General features: G+C 33.5%; 1 protein-coding gene across 1 annotated transcript in view; it reads left to right on the top strand.

Annotated features, from left to right (window-relative positions):
• Positions 1-22,966, top strand: part of LOC150085960 (dynein axonemal heavy chain 8-like) — a 1,559,705-nt gene that overhangs the window by 352,591 nt on the left and 1,184,148 nt on the right. The window contains exons 23-25 of the mRNA XM_090374756.1: positions 2,157-2,302; positions 15,172-15,351; positions 16,441-16,567. Coding sequence (XP_090230882.1) covers positions 2,157-2,302; positions 15,172-15,351; positions 16,441-16,567 — 453 coding nt within the window. The remainder of the gene's footprint in view (positions 1-2,156; positions 2,303-15,171; positions 15,352-16,440; positions 16,568-22,966) is intronic.

A 22,966-nucleotide genomic window follows, 5' to 3' on the forward strand; every position in this document is an offset into this window, starting at 1 on the left:
GTTAGGTTGGCATACTCACATAAGGTTACCTCCATTTTTCTGGTCCGTCGATTTCTGCTGGCTTTTGCGATACTTGCTCCAAAATGTCGTCACTCAGCGAAAGATTTCTGGGCACTCTGTTCTCTTCCAGTTAAGCTTCAATATAACTCATGCCTGTCATTCTTATTCTTAAACTACTCTACCACTGCATTTACCTTGTCCATCTTACGGCAAGGTTTCGTGGTTGACTTCATTTCTTCCGTGTACAGCATACACTCACGGTTGATGCCATTTTTCACAAAAACTTTACTATTTTTTTCTTATCTCCACCACTCCATACTGTATTACTATCTATTTCGACTCTGGTCTCACATTACTTTCCTCTTTTTTTTTTTCCCATCTGAAACTGTTTTTTTCCATAACTCTTTTCTCTGTCACATGTTGCCAATAGAACATCTTGCAATTTATTATTATTTTTTTCTTTTCTTTCCTCTCCTCTCATTTGCCTGCCCTATTTTCTCAAGTTGCACATTACTCTCTCTTTCTGGGACCCGTTTCCCATGGAAATAACAGGTATTTTCTATCTCTGCCACCTGACAGCAAACTTGTCAGTAGGCCCTTTCATGTGCTATTTCAACATGTCCCCACCATCCTCCCACAACTCTAGAACAAAGTTACCCCATTGGAGACTTCTCAGAATACTAGATTTTTACTCTCTTGCAGTGTAGTACATCATGATCTGGATTTGCTTTGTCTCTTTCATCTTATTTGTACTATTTTTCCAATATTGCTTCCCACTTCCTTGTTTGAGGGTCCTCACATTGGACCACTTGGCCCAATGGTTACAATTCTCATGTTTACTACATATGGTTTATTTTCTCAAAGTGCTTATTTCCTTTCTCCTTTTAATGTCATCCCTATTACCTATTCTTTACTGATGGCATTCCCTCAATGACCAAAATAAACATAATTTCCTCCATTCTTTGAAATTACAAGGCTCCACTGATTGCTTCCCCTTATGCAAATCTACTCCTTTCTGCTACCATTTCATATATCCTTCCTTCCCAAAACAATTAAAAATTAAAATATAATTATATAAACATAGCACCAAATTTATGTAAGATTTGGATCTTACAGAGTGCAATGTGCTATCGTCACTGCACTCTGGATAGTATTTCCAGTCAATGGAAGAATATTGTGGTTATAACTAATTATTTTTAGAAACATTGTATATATTGCATATATGTACATATGTATTGTTTATATATATGTTTACTTCATTTTTCTGATATAGTGGTTATAGTTAATTGCTTTTAGAAACATTTTAAAAAATAAAATGCATTGGATATTTTATTCCAGATGTTACAATGAAAGATGAGAAGAGAAAGGAAAGGATTTAAATTTTTTACACTCTCTGTCTGCTTATTTGATTTTAATTATGGATAATTTGGAATTATTACATGTTTAATTAAGAATTATTGCGTTTTTTAAGAGTTAAATGAAAACTAAAGTACCCAAAATAATTAGTCTGTTTAATATGGTTCCTTGCCAACATTCTTTTGCTTTACTTTGAGAGATGAATATAGTAGAGGCTAAAGTTTTCCAAATTATTATAAATTTCATGCTTTCATGCTTATTACTTCAGTGAAGAGTATTTCACATCACTATTTTACTCTTATAAAATAAATCTCTTATTGCCAGCATGCAATTAACAGTAATAGGGTTAAAAAACAGTAGTCTTAATGCTGCATTCAAAGTTGAGCCAGGAAATGATGCATAAACTGTAAAGTGAAAGTGATTATGACAGAAGGCTATTAAAATTATTAAGTTAATCAAATTAATTTTCTGCAGAGAGGTGTAAAAGGGCCTTTTCAGTCAGTCAGTATAGCTCATTGACCATATATATATAGCATTACTATCCATTCATTTCAATGCACATTTCCCAAACAGAACACTCAAGTGGTTTGACTTTGGTTTGTCCCTATTCAAGCAGTTTCTGGTTTTACCAGGAACTGCTTGAATAGGAAAAAACCAAAGTCATGATTACTGATAGTTATAATAATTAAAACTTTAACAGATCTGTATGTATGTATTGTACTGTTCTGTGCCACCTTAATATCAGCCTCTCAAAACAAGATTACTTTTAATTGTTAATATGTCTTTTTAATATTTCATAGCATCTGGTTATAAACAAGTGGAGGACAAAACAGGAGTTAAGCAAGAAGATCCTTTCTATGCCCGTATTATAGATTATCCAGATATTGGGAGATTAAAGAATTCACTTAGTACTGCTATCACTAATTCACATTCTGACATTCAAAAAGTACTGGATTCTTTCAAGAAACATGAAGAATTATGGGAAAAAAATAAAGATGATAAAATTCTGGTATTTGAAAAAAAATATAAAAATATGTGTATATTTTTAATCGGTTAATAATTTGATTATAATTTAATATTGGTACATTGTAATATCTAGAAAATACCAGGTGTTTCCAAAGTTCCAATATCACTCACTCACTCACTCACTCACTCACACACACACACACACACACACACACACACACACACACACACACACACACACACACACACACACACACACACACACACACACACACACACACACACACAATAAATGTTGTTTGGGCTCTGTTAGAGCCATGTGAAAAAAAAAACTGTATTCCTTATCCATTTATCTCCATGCCTTAATTGAAAGTATTCTGCATGAAAGTTGAAAATTTAGTTTATTTTAGGTTGCTAAAAGTATATCCATCTGAAATAAGCTATCAGCCTTAAATCAGTTGATTTAAGCCTTTTGTACCCTTAAAAGATGATATCTGCTCTGCAATGTCTTCAACTTTTGTTACTGGTAAAAGTTGAAAAGAGATCCTATTTCATATCCTATTTCAGGATATGAAATAGGATATGTCAAATGTTGAAGACATATGCTATGTCACTTATGCTTTTTTTCACGATGTATTTCCTGCTTCCCTGACATTATAGTCACCAACAATGCTTTTCTAGTGTGGTGTCTCCTATGGACATTCTGCCCTGGGATTTGCTGCTCTGCTGCCTGATGCTCAGGTATGAGCCCTAGCATTGAGTTGGGCAGCTGAGAGCTTGATGGGCCCACCATTTTAATACCTTCAAGGGTATTCACCCTACTCTTCGAGCTGTCATAAAGGCCCATCACAGCACTGAGTTGGCACCTCATTTCTCCACACTCTCTTCACCAAGCACACACAAAGACATTCCTCTTGGCTATATGTTGTTGTTGTTGTTATTATTTGGTTTTTAGGAGCATTAGCAACTAAGGCCATATTGCTCCGGGATATGCGGTGGTCATTCCCTGAATGACCTTTCCGCATCCTCCGTATTTGGTGGTGACGGGCTCGAACCCCGGTCTAATCAAGAAGCGTGTGCTACGCACTGCTGCTCCTTCCCACCTGGCTACGGAGGCTTGGCTATATCCTGTCCTCTTCCAGAAAAGTCCTCACACATTGTACAAACAGTACATTTCTTCAGTCCATAATTTGTAGGAGAATTGCCCCCTTCAGTTCTCCCCCAAGCCACAGCACTCCTGCTGCTTTTAACCTGTTGTTGTTGTTGTGGTGGTGTTTTCTGGTGCAAGGGTGACTCAGGCCATATTGCGACTCTCATATCAATTGATCTTACATATAAGAAGCAAATCTTGTTCTTTGCCTATGATTCTCTTGATAGCCTGTTGTTTTGCTGCTCTAGCATGGGACATTATTTCTGTTTAAATTCAATATAATTAAGAATACTAACTAATATACTTAAATGCATTAATAACACTGCTCTACCTGACTAGGTATGCAGCAATAATATGTACTAGCCTATCAGGTGTACATTTTATGTATTATGCTCTCAAGTTTAAGTCATATATGTGTTATGCTTTATTGTTAAGTTTGTAAAGTTATAAGTTAATTATAATAGATAATAAAATTATCTAATACCAACCTATGTGATTTGAACTATCAAGATACCTATTTATTACAATTAAAACTATAGAATTTAGAATTCCTTACCACACACTATAGTATAAGTTACAAGATATGATATTCACACCAAATCGTCAATACAAAGGTTCTATTTACATTAATTTGTAACTTACAAAATCTGTAGCTAAATTTGAAAATAAGCTAATGAACATGATGAAGACTGTTTACTGAAGACAATTTGTTATGTTAAATCAAAAAAAATGACAAAATTTTCCAGAAAACTTATTGTTCCCAGGAGCTTGAAATTCTTTGTATGCACAGGTTGTAGCCTCGAAGCAGTTTTGGATTCCTGATGAAAGAACAAAATCATCCTTGCTTTTCCAAAGCCAGAAAAGAATCCTAAAATTCAAAGTATTGTCCTATTACTCTAATAAGATATTTTGTACAAGAACCTGGAAAGATTGATCAATGTTAGTCTAGTGTGGTATTTAGAAATAAATGGCCTCATTTTCCAGGAATGTTCTTTCTGAAGAAACGTGGCCACTTTGGACCATTAATTGGACTCAAAACATGGATTTGTGATGCTTTTTTAAAATTCATTCATTCATCTGGTGTCAGCTTAATTTTGATTTTGATAAAGCATATGACACAACCTGGTGATTTGACATATTACAAGAGCTCTATAACTTTTGTCTTAAGGGTCACATTCCTGTTTTTATCAAAAACATTCTATCTAATGATGTATTTAAGGTTTGGTAGGATTCACACGCTCTTCAGAGTTTTTCCAAGAACAAGGAATTCCACAAGGATCCATTATAAGTGTTACACTTTTTTGATCTCAAAATAAATTCTATCACACAACAACTTCCAACTGTAAATAATGCACTTTACTTTGATAACTTTACCATATTTATAAATATATGTAAACATATATATATATATATATATATATATATATATATATATATATATATATATATATATATATATATATATATATATATATATATTATTCTTTTTTAATATGATAATTCATGTTGTATTTTATTTTTAATATGCTTTTATAGTAGTTTTACTTAATTTATTTCTATCTCTAGCTTTTTCTGTTGTCCCAGTAGCTGTTTTAGCAATGCATGGGTACGAACAGAGTACATATTGTTATTTTTTTTGTATTATCATTCTATTGTGATTTATTCCGTCTTTGTTCATTTTCTTAATTACAGGTATTTTCTACACATAGGTATTATAGTCAATACATTACTGGTCTTTAAGCTAGCCTAATCTCGGTTATCTTAATTTCCCATGGCCTATACATTCAGGATTTTTCAATTTGTTACGTATTGCTAAAAAAAGTCATATCAATTATTGATGAAAAACTGTAGCAATACTATTTTAAAACAATATGATATAATATTAAACATATTTATACGTTTTTGTATTACATCTTTATACATTTTATACATTTTTGTATTACATCACATGGACGTCAATCCCCTACTTCATCGGGGGCTTTGAGCGGATTGACGGTCCATTCGATGTAATTCATTTCTTACTTACCCGTTTCTGTTTGCATCTATCACAGCTTTGCTATTTTATCTAATTACTAAATTCTAAGTTTCTATTTTTAATTTTTTGGTCCCATGTTTATCTTAATTGTTATTAGTTAAATCGGTATTATTTATTATAAATTTTTTATGAACCAAATTAATTCCCCATAATTTCTACAGCAACTGTGATAGAATACACAAAGCCCAACGGGTAAGTTTATTTAATATATTGCAATAACATTACTTACTTACTTGATGTGTTTCAATGGAGGTCGTAGGTTCGAAGAGTCGAAAAAGGGAAGTTTCCCGCCCTTAACTTGTTTTAAGGATGGCTATTTTTATTGCGCAGTCGCATTGACTTTTCAATTTGTTACTTCCATTAGGTTTCACGTTTCACTTCCATTAGGTTGTGTGCCGATGGTGTATTGGCCGAAGTCCCCGATCTTCAGGCCAATGTCTATTATGGTGGTTTTGTAGTTGGATTTCGATGAATTTACTTAGTTGTGTATTTACATAATTTTTACATTTATTTTTATTTTTACATTTATTTTATGCCTTACCTCGGACAGTGCCGGTACCGCTTTTCCAAGGCGTAACAGCACTTGATTGTCCAGAGGCAAAGCTATATACATATATACAGCCTCTTACAATGGGTGTGGGGGGGGGGGTGAATTTTGGCAATAGGTCGTAGTGCAGTCAGGCGACAAGCCTCGCCTGAGTGCAATAAACCTAATAAATAAGGGGATACTCTTCTGAGCAAATACTATTATATTTTTAGCTGGCTTTTGATAAATGCATGTGGGTCTATATTGGGATGGTGTTTTCTACTATTTGCGTATATGGCAGTTTTTATTTGATATCTACTGTATTGTTTGGGAATTTTGTTTCTATCCAGCGTTATAATGAGTTTTTTAATAGCTATAATTACGTTATTTATATTGTTGCATATTTGTAATAGTCTGTTTGTCTGATTTCTTATGGTATTACCATGTACATGCTTTGCTATGTTACTTTCCCAGTGTGTGAGTTTTATTGTTTCGAACATAAAATGGTCTCTTTTATCATAGTGATTTGTATATATTTTGTCTGGGTGGATGGCAATTTCGCTGTCTAAGTAGACAGCTTTTTGGTTGTTGTCCGGATTTGTACATTCAATTTTAAGATCTGCTGGGTAATTGTTCTTTGCTACATTTATAAAGTTGTCATGGTTGAACACAATTACGTCATCTATATATCTATAGAATTTTATATCGTCCGTAATGTTACTTTCATAATAGTGCAGATAGAGGTTAGCTATGGCGCAAGAACTGCTGGATCCCATAGCTATACCCCTGCATTGTATATACGCTTTGTCTCCCATTAGAATGTAGTTCCCTTTTACACTGTTTTTAGTAAGGTCATTCCAATATTGTTTTTTGCATTGTAGTATGCTGTGATATTTTTGGTAATATATCTGTAGTACTTCCATTAGGTTGTCGTGTGCTATGCTTGTAAAGAGGTTTTTGAAGTCGTACATGTTTATACTTTTAATATTATTGTTTTGTTTTTTAATAACATCCAAATATTCTTTGTTGTTGTTGATAATTCTGGTGTTTTTAATTTCTTTGGTGATGTTTTTTAATTTGTCTTCCATGATCTTACTGGTATACTTGATATAGCTGTTTTTGCCTGAGGTAATGAATCTTTTTCCCGTAGGAATCTTGTGATATTTTGGAATCCAATATATGTAGGGGTATTGTATCTTGTCTATTTTAATTTTAAGCTTTTTATGCATAGCCAATACTTTTTTGCTGATGCTGTTTGGATTGGAGTCTATGTACTTGTATGTTTCATTGTCATTCAATTCCTCTTTGATGGCTTCTATGTAGAATCTTTTGCAAATGATACTGAAATTATTGTTTGCTTTGTCGGTTCGAGTGATAACAAATTTGTTTTGTATTTCTTTGATTTTATTGTAGATATTTTTTAAATTTAGTTGATTGTTATTTATATGATGTTTTTTTATGTTTTCCTTGAAACGGTCTAGTATGTTTTCAGTATTGGCGTTTATCCAACATTGGAATGATTCTATGGGTTCATTGTTTTTGTATGCGATTTTGAATGCAAATTGTAACAGATCTGTGTATATTGATTTTTTAATGTTTTCCAATCTAATTGGGGTGTTGGGTCTGAATTTTGTACCCTTTTTCATTGTTTCTCTTAGTGTTTTGTCTTCGATGATATTGAGGTCTCCTGTTACTATATGATTGTAATGTGTATTGATGAATTTTTTATATCTACTTTCCTGGCAGTGACAAGGTTGTTCTCCTTCATTCATATTATTAATGGTGTTTTTGTAATTGCAGATGGTTAGTCCTATTGGCTTGGTGTATCTGTATCTAATATTTATTTGTGTGTTTTTGATGGGTAGGTAACATTTGTTATTATTTATGATATTACTTATATTAACTGTGTCGTATAAACGGTTTTGGTATTTAATTATGCAGCACTCTTTTTTATTGCGTTCGTTAAAATTTATGCCTATTCTGAATTTAAATATATCTTCAAGTATATTGTTGAGGTGTATATTCTGTGTCTTTTGCCTTTGGTAGATTTTGTTAAGTGCTTTAAGTTTGCTTATTTTAATAGAGAAAAGTATGTTGTGTATATTTTTGATGTTTATGGGGTTTGTGTCCCATTCTGTTAATAGTTTTTCGAAATCATTTATATTTATTGGTATTTTGCTGTTGTTTTTGTTGTATTCCTGTAATTTTCCGTTTTTAATCCCGTTATATTGCCAGTTTTTGCTGATCTGGAAGATGTTGTAAGTACATGTTTCTGGGCTGGTGAATGCGAAGTTCCTTCCATTGAATCGATTGTTTAATCCATAGGGATATAGGAATTTATATAAAAGAATGAACATATCTTCCATGATTCCTCTTTGTGTGTTGTTATCGATGATGGTTAGAATGGCAATGGATACTTTGGCGAAGTCATGCTTTTTGAAGTGTCTATATTCGATTTCGTTATTGTATTTGTCTGTCCTGTTTTGAGCGTCTATTGCAGCATTTTCATCAAATCTGTTTATTTGTGATCTGTGAAGGTTCATACGAAGGTGGAGCTCTGCACTTGGTTGTCCGATGTATTGTATCCCACATATCCCGCATGTAATTAGGTAGATTACATTTTTGGTGTGACAGAATGTTGGTGCTTCTTCAGAATTTAGATGGTGTCTGTGCATGTAGGGACAGGTTTTACAGAGTTTGCTATTGCATTTTTTGAAATTGAGTTGTTTCATGTGTAGCCCGATATTTTCATTGTTTATACGTTTTTGGTTATTTGCTTCTTTACTCCCATGTGGTGTGACGGCATTGTATGCTAAGTGATCATTGCTATGAAGAGATGGGTCCCGCATGGACATATTCGGTCCCGGGGTGCCATTTATGCTGTGATACCCGTACAGCATGTTATTCTTATTTGTATTAGCTTCCATGTTGTTATTTATTGTGCATTTTGTGATTAATGCATTTTGTTATTAATTTAAGGCCCTTTATGTATGTCCGGTAATACCCCTGGGTAGGAATTTTTTAAAATGGTTCTTTTCGTATTTTATTTTTAATATGCTATTATAATAGTTTATATAATTTCTTTCTTTCTAGCTTTTTCTGTTGTCCCAGTAGCTGTTTTAGCAGTGATTGGGTACAAACAGAGTACTTAATATTATTCTTTTTTAATATGATAATTCATGTTGTATTTTATTTTTAATATGCTTTTATAGTAGTTTTACTTAATTTATTTCTATCTCTAGCTTTTTCTGTTGTCCCAGTAGCTGTTTTAGCAATGCATGGGTACGAACAGAGTACATATTGTTATTCTTTTTGTATTATCATTCTATTGTGGTTTATTCCGTCTTTGTTCATTTTCTTAATTACAGGTATTTTCTACACATAGGTATTATAGTCAATACATTACTGGTCTTTAAGCTAGCCTAATCTCGGTTATCTTAATTTCCCATGGCTATACATTCAGGATTTTTCAATTTGTTATGTATTGCTAAAAAAAGTCATATCAATTATTGATGAAAAACTGTAGCAATACTATTTTAAAACAATATGATATAATATTAAACATATTTATACGTTTTTGTATTACATCTTTATACATTTTATACATTTTTGTATTACATTACATGGACGTCAATCCCCTACTTCATCGGGGGCTTTGAGCGGATTGACGGTCCATTCGATGTAATGCATTTCTTACGTACCCGTTTCTGTTTGCATCTATCACAGCTTTGCTATTTTATCTAATTACTAAATTCTAAGTTTCTATTTTTAATTTTTTGGTCCCATGTTTATCTTAATTGTTATTAGTTAAATCGGTATTATTTATTATAAATTTTTTATGAACCAAATTAATTCCCCATAATTTCTACAGCAACTGTGATAGAATACACAAAGCCCAACGGGTAAGTTTATTTAATATATTGCAATAACATTACTTACTTACTTGATGTGTTTCAATGGAGGTCGTAGGTTCGAAGAGTCGAAAAAGGGAAGTTTCCCGCCCTTAACTTGTTTTAAGGATGGCTATTTTTATTGCGCAGTCGCATTGACTTTTCAATTTGTTACTTCCATTAGGTTTCACGTTTCACTTCCATTAGGTTGTGTGCCGATGGTGTATTGGCCGAAGTCCCTGATCTTCAGGCCAATGTCTATTATGGTGGTTTTGTAGTTGGATTTCGATGAATTTACTTAGTTGTGTATTTACATAATTTTTACATTTATTTTTATTTTTACATATATTTTATGCCTTACCTCGGACAGTGCCGGTACTGCTTTTCCAAGGCGTAACAGCACTTGATTGTCCAGAGGCAAAGCTATATACATATATACAGCCTCTTACAATGGGTGTGTGGGGGGGGGTGAATTTTGGCAATAGGTCGTAGTGCAGTCAGGCGACGAGCCTCGCCTGAGTGCAATAAACCTAATAAATAAGGGGATACTCTTCTGAGCAAATACTATTATATTTTTAGCTGGCTTTTGATAAATGCATGTGGGTCTATATTGGGATGGTGTTTTCTACTATTTGCGTATATGGCAGTTTTTATTTGATATCTACTGTATTGTTTGGGAATTTTGTTTCTGTCCAGCGTTATAATGAGTTTTTTAATAGCTATAATTAGTTATTTATATTGTTGCATATTTGTAATAGTCTGTTTGTCTGATTTCTTATGGTATTACCATGTACATGCTTTGCTATGTTACTTTCCCAGTGTGTGAGTTTTATTGTTTCGAAATTAAAATGGTCTCTTTTATCATAGTGATTTGTATATATTTTGTCTGGGTGGATGGCAATTTCGCTGTCTAAGTAGACAGCTTTTTGGTTGTTGTCCGGATTTGTACATTCAATTTTAAGGTCTGCTGGGTAATTGTTCTTTGCTACATTTATAAAGTTGTCATGGTTGAACACAACAGAATGATAATACAAAAAGAATAACTATATATATATATATATATATATATATATATTATTCTTTTGTAATATGATAATTCATGTTGTATTTTTATTTTTAATATGCTTTTATAGTAGTTTTACTTAATTTATTTCTATCTCTAGCTTTTACTAGCTTTTACTGTTGTCCCAGTAGCTGTTTTAGCAATGCATGGGTACGAACAGAGTACATATTGTTGTTTCTTTTTGTATTATCATTCTATTGTGGTTTATTCCGTCTTTGTTCATTTTCTTAATTACAGGTATTTTCTACACATAGGTATTATAGTTAATACATTACAGGTCTTTAAGCTAGCCTAATCTCGGTTATCTTAATTTCCCATGGCCTATACATTCAGGATTTTTCAACTTGTTACGCATTGCTAAAAATTATATCAATTATTGATGAAAAACTGTAGCAATACTATTTTAAAACAATATTATATAATATTAAACATATTTATACATTTTTGTATTACATCTTTATACATTTTTGTATTACATCACATGGACGTCAGTCCCCTACTTCATCGGGGGCTTTGAGCGGATTGACGGTCCATTCGATGTAATGCATTTCTTACTTACCCGTTTCTGTTTGCATCTATCACAGCTTTGCTATTTTTTCAAATTACTAAATTCTAAGTTTCTATTTAAAATTTTTTTTGGTCCCAGGTTTATCTTAATTGTTATTAGTTAAATCAGTGCTATTTATTATAAATATATTATGAACCAAATTAATTCCCCATAATTTCTACTGCAACTGTGATAGAATACACAAAGTCCTACGGGTAAGTTTATTTAATATATTGCAATAACATTACTTACTTGATGTGTTTCAATGTAGGTCGTAGAGTCGAAAAAGGGAAGTTTCCCGCCCTTTACTTGTTTTAAAGATGGCTATTTTTATTGCGCAGTCGCGTTGACGTTTCAATGTGTTACTTCCATTAGGTTTCACGTTTCACTTCCAATAGGTTGTGTGCCGATGGTGTATTGGCCGAAGTCCCCGATCTTCAGGCCAATGTCTTTTATGGTGGTTTTGTAGCTGAATTTCGATGAATTTACTTAGCTGTGTATTTACATATTTTTACATTTATTTTATTTTATGCCTTACCTCGGACAGTGCCGGTACCGCTTTTCCAAGGCGTAACAGCACTTAATTGTCCGGAGGCAAAGCTATATACATATTTACAGCCTCTTACAATGGGTGTGGGTGGGGGTGAATTTTGGCAATAGGTCGTAGTGCAGTCAGGCGACGAGCCTCGCCTGAGTGCAATAAACCTAATAAATAAGGGGCTACTCTTCTGAGCAAATACTATTATATTTTTAGCTGGCTTTTGATAAATGCATGTGGGTCTACATTGGGATGGTGTTTTCTACTATTTGCGTATATGGCAGTTTTTATGTGATATCTACTGTATTGTTTGGGAATTTTGTTTCTATCCAGCGTTATAATGAGTTTTTTAATAGCTATAATTACGTTATTTATATTGTTGCATATTTGTAATAGTCTGTTTGTCTGATTTCTTATGGTATTACCATGTACATGCTTTGCTATGTTACTTTCCCAGTGTGTGAGTTTTATTGTTTCGAAATTAAAGTGGTCTCTTTTATCATAGTGATTTGTATATATTTTGTCTGGGTGGATGGCAATTTCGCTGTCTAAGTAGGCAGCTTTTTGGTTGTTATCCGGATTTGTACATTCTATCTTAAGGTCTGCTGGGTAATTTTTCTTTGCTACATTGATAAAGCTGTCATGGTTAAACACAATTACGTCATCTATATATCTATAGAATTTTATATCGTCCGTAATGTTACTTTCATAATAGTGCAGATAGAGGTTAGCCAAGGCGCAAGAACTGCTGGATCCCATAGCTATACCCCTACATTGTATATACGCTTTGCCTCCCATTAAAATGTAGTTCCCTTTTACACTGATTTTAGTAATAAATTTTTTTATAAATTATTTAGTAATAAATGAACCTAATAAATTTTATTTATTAGGTTTATTGCACTCAGGCGAGGCTCGTCGCCTGACTGCACTACGACCTATTGCCAAAATTCACCCCCACCCACACCCATTGTAAGAGGCTGTAAATATGTATATAGCTTTGCCTCCGGACGGTACCGCTTTTCCTTACGCCTTGGAAAAGCGGGTACCGGCACTGTCCGAGGTAAGGCATAAAATAAAATAAATGTAAAAATATGTAAATACACAGCTAAGTAAATTCATCGAAATTCAGCTACAAAACCACCATAAAAGACATTGGCCTGAAGATCGGGGACTTCGGCCAATACACCATCGGCACACAACCTATTGGAAGTGAAACGTGAAACCTAATGGAAGTAACACATTGAAACGTCAACGCGACTGCGCAATAAAAATAGCCATCTTTAAAACAAGTTAAGGGCGGGAAACTTCCCTTTTTCGACTCTACGACCTACATTGAAACACATCAAGTAAGTAATGTTATTGCAATATATTAAATAAACTTACCCGTAGGGCTTTGTGTATTCTATCACAGTTGCTGTAGAAATTATGGGGAATTAATTTGGTTCATAATATATTTATAATAAATAGCACTGATTTAACTAATAACAATTAAGATAAACCTGGGACCAAAAAAAATTTTAAATAGAAACTTAGAATTTAGTAATTTGAAAAAATAGCAAAGCTGTGATAGATGCAAACAGAAACGGGTAAGTAAGAAATGCATTACATCGAATGGACCATCAATCCTCTCAAAGCCCCCGATGAAGTAGGGGATTGACGTCCATGTGATGTAATACAAAAATGTATAAAGATGTAATACGAAAATATATAAATATGTTTAATATTATATAATATTGTTTTAAAATAGTATTGCTACAGTTTTTCATCAATAATTGATATAATTTTTAGCAATGCGTAACAAGTTGAAAAATCCTGAATGTATAGGCCATGGGAAATTAAGATAACCGAGATTAGGCTAGCTTAAAGACCTGTAATGTATTAACTATAATACCTATGTGTAGAAAATACCTGTAATTAAGAAAATGAACAAAGACGGAATAAACCACAATAGAATGATAATACAAAAAGAAACAACTATATATATATATATATAACTGCAAAAATAAAGAATGAAAGAGATGACTGCAAACGTAAGTGGCTGCCTAAACAATATCCATAATATATTGAGGCAGTATAAAAATTAAAACATATATAGATATAGGATAAACAAAGTAAAGAGAAAAAAAAAATATCTATATCTGTTTTTTTTTTTTATGGTTGATTTATCACAGTGGTTTTCAACCTTATTTTAATAACGGCACCCCTAGGTAATTTATTTTATTTTGCGGCACCTTTACTGAATTTTCTGCCTGTTAGATCTGACTCTCTCTCTCTCTCTCTCTCTCTCTCTCTCTCTCTCTCTCTCTCTCTCTCTCTCTCTCTCTGTATTATATATATATATAATAAATATATATATGTTATATGATATTTATTACAATAATTTAATTATAAAAATTACATTTCATAATACAAATTATATATATACAGTATATAATTTTATTCTTTATATAGAGGTACTAAGTAAATATCAATTATAGATCATCACAAAATTAAAAATATACTGTACACTTTTTATAATGAAATAAACATAAATTTAAAAAATAATAGTAAGTTTAAGTAACTGAAACCTAAATTACGTGGCACCCCTGGAATGTTCTTGCGGCACCCTGGTTGAAAACCACTGGTTTATCATATCATTTTAGTGATATTTCACACTCTTTTTGGCCTTGGCATGGGTCAGATAGCAGCAGTCATATTTTCCAAAATTTTTAGATACATATTCCTTCCATTCTACTTCTGTCTTCATTATTTATTTGTTTCTTGTTTATTTTACAGTTGTTTTGTTCATATTGCCTTTACACACACACACACACACACACACACACACACACACACACACACACACACACACACACACACACACACACACACACACACACACACACACACACACACACACACACACACGTGTTATAGGGTTATTCAAAATGCTGTAACCAAAATAGTAAGCATTAATTTATCATTGACAACTATTTGATTCTGATCTACAAAAGGAGTAACTAGACATTCCCAGATGTTCAATATTTGTTAGCATATTAGCTTTCAGTCAGTAATCAGTAGTGCATTGTTTATAACAAAGATGGCACCATCATTTTTCTAGGCACAGCACACGTTCATAATGGAACATCCACAATCTCCAGATTTTTATCTTTCAGATAACTTAAAAGAAGTGATATATATTAACAACCTTCACATATTGGAAGAGTCATTATTAAATCAGAAATTTTCAAACTCTGTGTCAAGTGTTGTCAAAGAAAAGAGTGATAAGATTGAGAAGTTGGTAAAAAGAATTTCTGCTTACATTTGGGGAGGAGGAAGCGTTCAACAATTTTTATGTTATACAAATTATATTTATAATAAATGAAATAAGACTGAATTTTATTCTTTTGTGGATTGCATATCATTTATATCATTCTGTACCATTATAATTAGTTACATTTTCAAGTTTATTTCAATTTTCCTTGAAATGAACTTCAAATTAAATTTTTTTTTTTTTTTTGAAACTTTCAGAAATTTAAAATTTCAGAGTTACTCACTCATTCCCACATTTCTTATTATATGTTATGTAATATAAACTTCATATGGCAAATACATGATTAAGCATGAATTTTCAAGGCAAAAAATAAAGTTGATGTATGATACATGAAACTGTACATTTTGTGTAGAATTACTGAAATAATTTAAAAAATTAGTTGAGATCATGTGCTCTATTATAAAACATTGTGGTATAGTCTCAGACCTTCTATTTTTGTTAGGAAATTTAGAAAATATAGTTTTTTTTTTTTTTTTTTTAGGAGCATTAGCAACTAAGGCCATATTGCTCCGGGATATGCGGTGGTCATTCCCTGACCTTTCTGCATCCTCCATATTTGGTGGTGACGGGCTCGAACCCCGGTCTAATCAAGAAGCGTGTGCTATGCACTGCTGCTCCTTCCCACCTGGCTACGGAGGCGCCAAGAGAGAAAATATAGTGGAAGTTAGTTTTTTTCAAATGCTTAGCTTCCCATCAATAAGATGCCAATCAGCAATGAAACAGCCAATGGGAAGTAGAGAAAATCTTCACAGATTGGAGAGTAATCATCAGTTTATAACCCTTCTGGGTAATTTGTAGTGTTCTTATGTTTTTAGTGAGTCTTGGAGTTTGTGGTTTACATACAACATGCTCGATTACTGGTGTATACCCTTGTGGTAGGAAGGAATGATGGAATGTAAACAGTTTTTCAATTTTGTAATAGTGTGCATGTGTGTGTGTGCACAGGAGGGGGGGGGCGAGAGATTTGATTACTTAATATAGTTTAATGCACAGTTTATAGTTTTATTATTTTCTTAAGTAACCTATACATTTTAAAGTAGTTTACTTCACTTTCAGGAATTTATGGCTAGTGAGCCTCTTTTAGCAGAAGTAGATGATAAACTGAAGTATTATGGAGATATAGAAAAGATCATTGCTGCTTATCCATCATCTCACTCTGCCAGGGCCATTGAACTTTTAACTGGTAATTCAGCCTGTTACTTTCCTTTTAAATAGATTATCATATTTGCAAGACAATGCACTTTTTATTTCCTGGAAAATATTGTCTAAATTGCTCCTGTGACTTGTGGTCCCAAAGCTACATATACTAGGTGCATGCAATGATTTAGATCAGAATATATATCACAGGAGTGACGAAATGCTACATGCTTGCCTAATGAAGTACTTATTATGGTGCCCCTACTGATGTGAGAAAATATAATGTAAAAATTTAGAAATGAATTCAATTCACAGTTTAAATTCTCTTTTATTGCTAAAAATAATAACCCAGATTTCGGCATGTATGAACCCATGGTTTATAATTGCCACTTTTTAGCTTTAATTTTTTGCATGTCAGCCATTAGTGAAATCCTTATGACATCAATTGTCTTAGGATAAATGTTTATTTGTTAACCTATATTAAATTTATTTTATCATAAGTGCTTGTCTTATGTAGTATTTCCTTTAAATGGTTAGCAGAAACATTTGGTGGGGATCACCAAATGTTTTTTGGTATCAGTAGTGGCGGTTTTGATTCCAGTAGCTTATGGATATGCTTAATGAAAGCTACATATACAACAAGAAGCAGCAAAATCAGTCTAAATTACTGGTATTAGTAATCATTTGATTGACCTTATTTGTGGCCCTTGAGAATCAGTACTTGCTTCTATAAATCACTGAGTCACCAGTGGAGGGAGAGTGAAACTTTAGCCACTCCCATTTCTTTGTGTTTTTGTGCAGTATAGAATGACAAAATGGCTAAAAGTAGAAAAAATTTTTGTACACTATTGACTTCAAAGTAAAAGTGCCTGATTATGCCAAAGAACATGGAAATAGAGTGACAGAAAGGCATTTCGTTACTTCTCCAACCGAAAAACTTACATTTTTACTTGTGAATTTGTATTTCGGATATATGCAATAAAATATTTTTCCCACAATTCTCCTAAAATCTGGCTATGTCCTGTCTTCTGGCAAATATGATAAGTATAGATTATTATTTAATGGCATTGATATTACTTTTATTACAATCTGCTGAAGTTATTACAAGATTATGGTTAAGCCTAATTCTTAAAGTAGTGTGTGTGTGTGTGTGTGTGTAGTATGAACACAGAATAGCAGGGAATTGAGAAACATGGAAAACCTGCCAAGTAAACAACTGTAGGATATCTAGCATGGTCAGGCGGCTTGCAATATTGTTGTTACTGAGTTAAAACTTAAAATCACAAGTAGCATTAGAATTTTGATATTACAGGAAGGCCTCGCATAACGCGAGTTCGATTAACACGAATTTCAGTTAATGCTATTTGAAAAATTATACCACTTTTCACTTTACACAGTGCAAATTTCCAGTTAATGCAATCATTTTTTTTTTTATGCGATAGTATAAAAAGATTTGAATCATGCGTTAAGCTTACCGCAAGTAGTATGGTCAATAAACAAAACGTTTGCCTGCTGCCCGCCTCGGTGTGTTCCATCGGAAGAAGACGTGTTACTTGTTTGTATCCTGCTAATAAAGTCAATGCACACTTGCATAAAAATTCAAATTTTTAAATGAGCCAGATGAAAATGTTACCGTGAAGGAGATAACGGTAAAAGAATTAGATGAAATCTTTCATATCGCATAGAACCTCAAACAAAAGGTTTGAGGTTCTCTGAAATATTTATTTCGCCAGGGCCCAGAGAAGATTGTTGTTGGCTATTGGAAATTGATTGATGAAAAGAGAAAGCCAACACTGTTCAAATATTTCCGCAACAGTCATTTCTTCATTGTGTATTTTATGTCAGAGGTTCCCAAACTGTCTCGGTTCGCGGCACTCTTAGTGTCTCAGTAAATTTTTCAAGGTGCACTCAGACCAAAAGAAATACCTAACAGTTCCGCTTAGTTGTTAGGTCCAAACAACTTAATAAAAAATGTTGAAACTGTGAACTACCTCGAGCTAGTAGTTCGCGCGGTGTCCGACAGATGTCGAGTATCGCTGTGTTTCCCTCGAAAATTTAAAATATTCTGCGGCGTGCAGTTTGGGAACCGCTGTTTTATGCAATAAATATTTAATTCTATAATTATTTTCATTATCTTTTACATTGTATACAGTTAAAAAGTTATTTAAACGGTATTTTTAAAATTCTTTATGGACATTCCAGAAGGTCAAGGACAAATTATAATTTTTCCTATTGGTTATTATATTCGATTAACGCGTTTCCATTTTGCGCGATGCGCTCGCGGGATGAATTAATCACGTTAATCGAGGCCCTCCTGTATTATCAGATAACTATTATAGTATCCCCTTTCTACTTCTTATTGGCATCTTTAATTGTTTGATTTTAGTGGTCTGTAAAAGCCTTAGTCATATCTCTAATGCCAGGAATTTGGCTATAAAACATAACTGTAGATGTTTAGATATGTGATAAGATGGACTCTATGTATCCAAGTTGATAAACCTTTCAGCTAACAACTTAAATTTGCTTTGGGTTCTACCTTTGCTCGACAAAAATTTTTCAAGGGATTTTTCCAAAACTTGCATACCATATCTCTGAATTGCATCTGAATATCAGATTCACTAATTTTTGCAAGATCTCAGACAAACTCAAAATGAACTATCAGAAAGTTTTTTTTTTTTGAGATAGTAATATATTCCCGTGAAAACTTGAACAACAAACTGTTGCTTCATGCCATTCAGCTTAGGTTCATACTTTTGGTTCAAATTGTAAATCATCATATCATGCATTTCTTATTCAAGGAATACATAACATGATTTACAGTTTATTGTATGACATTAAGATGATGACTCTTATCATCCAGTCTAATATCACAACTTTACTTTTAGGTGGATTAAAGTGGTGTAACCAATGTTTAGTCTCCAGAACAAAGCTCCAGCTGTCCCCATTTTTCATTAGGCAGTTATGAGTGATGTCTTTTGAGGTTATGTTGGGCATCATGTTGGGATCCAATATTCCTTATATTTTTGCAGGCTGGCTGCAAGATAGTCTAACAGATTAAACCTATTGTTAACTCTCTAGGAGGCATCTAGATCAGCTAGTGTTATAAGCTTGCTATCTCTACTATACCAGCAGTGACCAGAGGGAGTTCATGTAATGTGCATGTGGGATGCATTGTCAAGGTCGGTCATGTTATACCAAGAAGTTGGGTATATTCTTTCTGTGTGTGTGCGTGCCATATCCAAAGATTTCATTAATTTACACAGCAGCCGCCCCCTCCCTCTACATTTAGTTTATCTACTGAATGCAACATGAATAGCCAAACTAATAGAATCACTTGGCATATCTTATTACTGATGTTTGCTATCTAATCACTTGGCATATCTGATCACTGATGTTTGCTATCTGAAATGTTACCTACTTGACTTACGTTTTCTAACAGAATCCCAATTGTCAATTGCCTCAATCACTGCTCATCTCGGTTATCCTAATTATTTTCTCTGATTTCTTTAGCTTCAAAGGTGGCACTTCGAATATATCAGCTCTGATATTCCTTGTTAGAGGCTACCTAATTGGAATCTTCTTTTTTTATCTCTTCTGGCTTAAAATCTTTCTACCCCATCTGTTACTGCTATCATTCTCCCAGCTTCACTAATCACTTGGAACTCTTTAACTTCCTTTCTCTGAAACTCGGCTTTCTTCAGTCTAATTTTTATAACAGTGAGGAAATTTTCCTTGATTTTAATGTTTGCAACTCCAGCTGCCTCCAGTTTTCTACAAGTTACACAGATGTCCCAGCTAGTTAAGATGCTGAAATGCTGAAGCTTTTATAACCAATGACCTCTTGCAGCTCATTTACCTACAAGAATACCAGACAATCCCAACTACACACACACACACACGCACGCACACACACACGCACGCACGCACGCACGCACACACACACACACCTCGTGATCTTTTTCTCACCAACAACCCTTTAAAGTACATGGTCAGTATTAATTGTCCTCTAGGCACCTAAGATCACAATTTGGTGATGGTCTTTTCTTCAGTGGAGTCTTTCTCTCTCACACAGAGCAATTCCTCGTGTTGTTTGGCATCACTTAAATGTGAAATGGAATAATTTTCATATCACTTTTCCTTTGTTGGACTACTGTTTTAAATCTTCTGATCCCAATTTTTACTCTGATCAAATTAGTGAAATTGTTCTTGTAGGAATGAAATCATTTTTTCCATGTTTTGCCATTAAATCTCATCCTTTATTTAAACCTTGGTTTTTCAATAAACATGCAAAGGCTGTTCAAGATAAGAATGTTGCATATTGGAATTGGCTTGTATCTAAATCTTTAGCTTCGTATCCTACCTCTTCTAAAGTTCACAACAGTTACAAACAGTCTGTAATCAATTCAAACTCAATTTTGAACATGCTAAGAGTAGAAAACTTGATTCTCATCTAAATGGTATTTGAGCATGCTGGTCTCTTGTCAAGGCTGTTGGCCAGAACATCTACCATTCTACACACTCACCTGTGTTGCAACCCGATGGTTCTGTTGTATCTTCAACTAAAGATAAAGCTGATTTACTAGCATCCTACTTTTCTTCTAACCCTTGTATATTGGTGATTTTGGGAAACCACCTCCTACTATACCCTGTACACTCTAGTTAGTACCTCCTGTGGTTTTTAAACAGAAAGATGTTAGAAGAATTCTGAATGTCCTCATGTGAAGAAAGCTGTAGGTTCTGTTGGATTTTCTCTACTTGTTTTCAAAACCTATGCTGATTCATTTTTTTCCCTCCAATATCTTACTTTTTTTGTTACACTAGTCTTATTTTAATTTTTTATTCTTAGAAATTTACTTATATTTAGCCATATCCTAAAAAGAGAAAAAGATTGAGAAATCCTTCCTATCCAGTTATCTTATCATCCCATCCCTTTATTCTTTTCAAAGTAATGGATAAGCTTATCAACTGCCAGTTCTTAAAAACTATCTTTAAACTTTCCATTTGGTCAATGAATGCCAGTATGGATTCCATCAGTGTCAATCCACTAGTGTTATATAGGCTTTTGTTACTCATCTTCTTAACTCCTAATCTCTCTCTCTCTCTCTCTCTCTCTCTCTCTCTCCATGAGTACTTCACAAATTGTATGCATGGAAAAATCATGTTTACTTTTTCTCTCTCACCATTAATTTTCTAAATAACTATGTGCTCTGGACAAATCTCAGATCTGTTTTACCATGGAATAATTTTCTCATGTCAGGGGCAGTGCCTCCAAAACGTCTTCCAGTCTGCTAGACTTCATTCAAATAGAGCAGTCAGATTGATTAATGATCCATCTCTTACAAAGTCACTTCACTCTTTGTCTTATAGATGGTCAGTTTCTGTTGCATGCCTTTAATAGATAATTCCATGGGCACTGTTCTTTTGAAATGGCATCTGTAATTCTCCCATTCACTTCTAAGCCAGTCAGCCTCCATTCACTGCCAACTCCAAACTCATAGAACCAACTTTTCCCCTTTCTCATATATCCCTTTTCTATTGTTTTTCTGAAACAAAGTTCTTTCACATGTATTTTCCAAAAGTTACAAACTTCAGAAATTCATGTTTAATATCATCAAGTATCTCAGGTCTTCCAAGTACATACCCTGTTTATGTAGGGAGGAAAGGAATAGACTGTTTAATAGAATGCATTATAAACCTATTTATAATGCATTCTATTTAATAGAATGCATTATAAAAAGAAAAATTACTTTTTTTTTTTTTTTTTATAATCAGATTAGCTCATATCATTTCCAACCTGACAACTGTAAAGCTGAAAACATACAACAAAAACATAAAAGTTAGTTTAGATGGATCTAGTTGCGGTAATGAGATTTTAATTATCCTTTGGTTAGAGCTCCTTATTTTGTTCTTAGCTATTCTGGTTCAGTGCTTTCCAGCCAATGTATTCCTTTGGATGTCTGATGGATGTCACATATTGAGGCTGTTGAAAAATGTGGCAGATAAGAAAAGTGCATGAGATGCATATAAATTATCAGGTAATACAGAAGCCTATGGTATATATAAATTAGTCTGTAATCAAGGCACAAAGGAGGTTAGGCAAGACAGATTATATGAGAAGTCTCTGGCAAAGAATGCAAAGAAAAGCAGCAAAGACATTTTTGTTATACCAATAGTAGAAGGAAAGGATCAAAACACATTGGGCCACTTGAGGTTGATGGCTTAACTGTTGGTGACCCTGCTTCTTTCTCTAGGGAAGCAGATGCTAGAAGAGCTAAATGACTTTCTGATAACTGAAAGGAAAGTGGAAGAGAAATTGTTGAAGCTGAATATGAAAAAGGTGCCTAGGGTGGTGGAATCTATCCAATTATATTAAGGGAGGTAGCAGAGGAAGTAAACAAACCCTTAACATAATTCTGAGAGCATCCTTGATTGAGGTGAGGTTTGT

This window comes from Mastigoproctus giganteus, chromosome 5, assembly GCF_048544385.1.
Source record: "Mastigoproctus giganteus isolate SK-2022 chromosome 5, ASM4854438v1, whole genome shotgun sequence".
Classification (NCBI taxonomy): Eukaryota; Metazoa; Arthropoda; class Arachnida; order Uropygi; family Thelyphonidae; genus Mastigoproctus; species Mastigoproctus giganteus.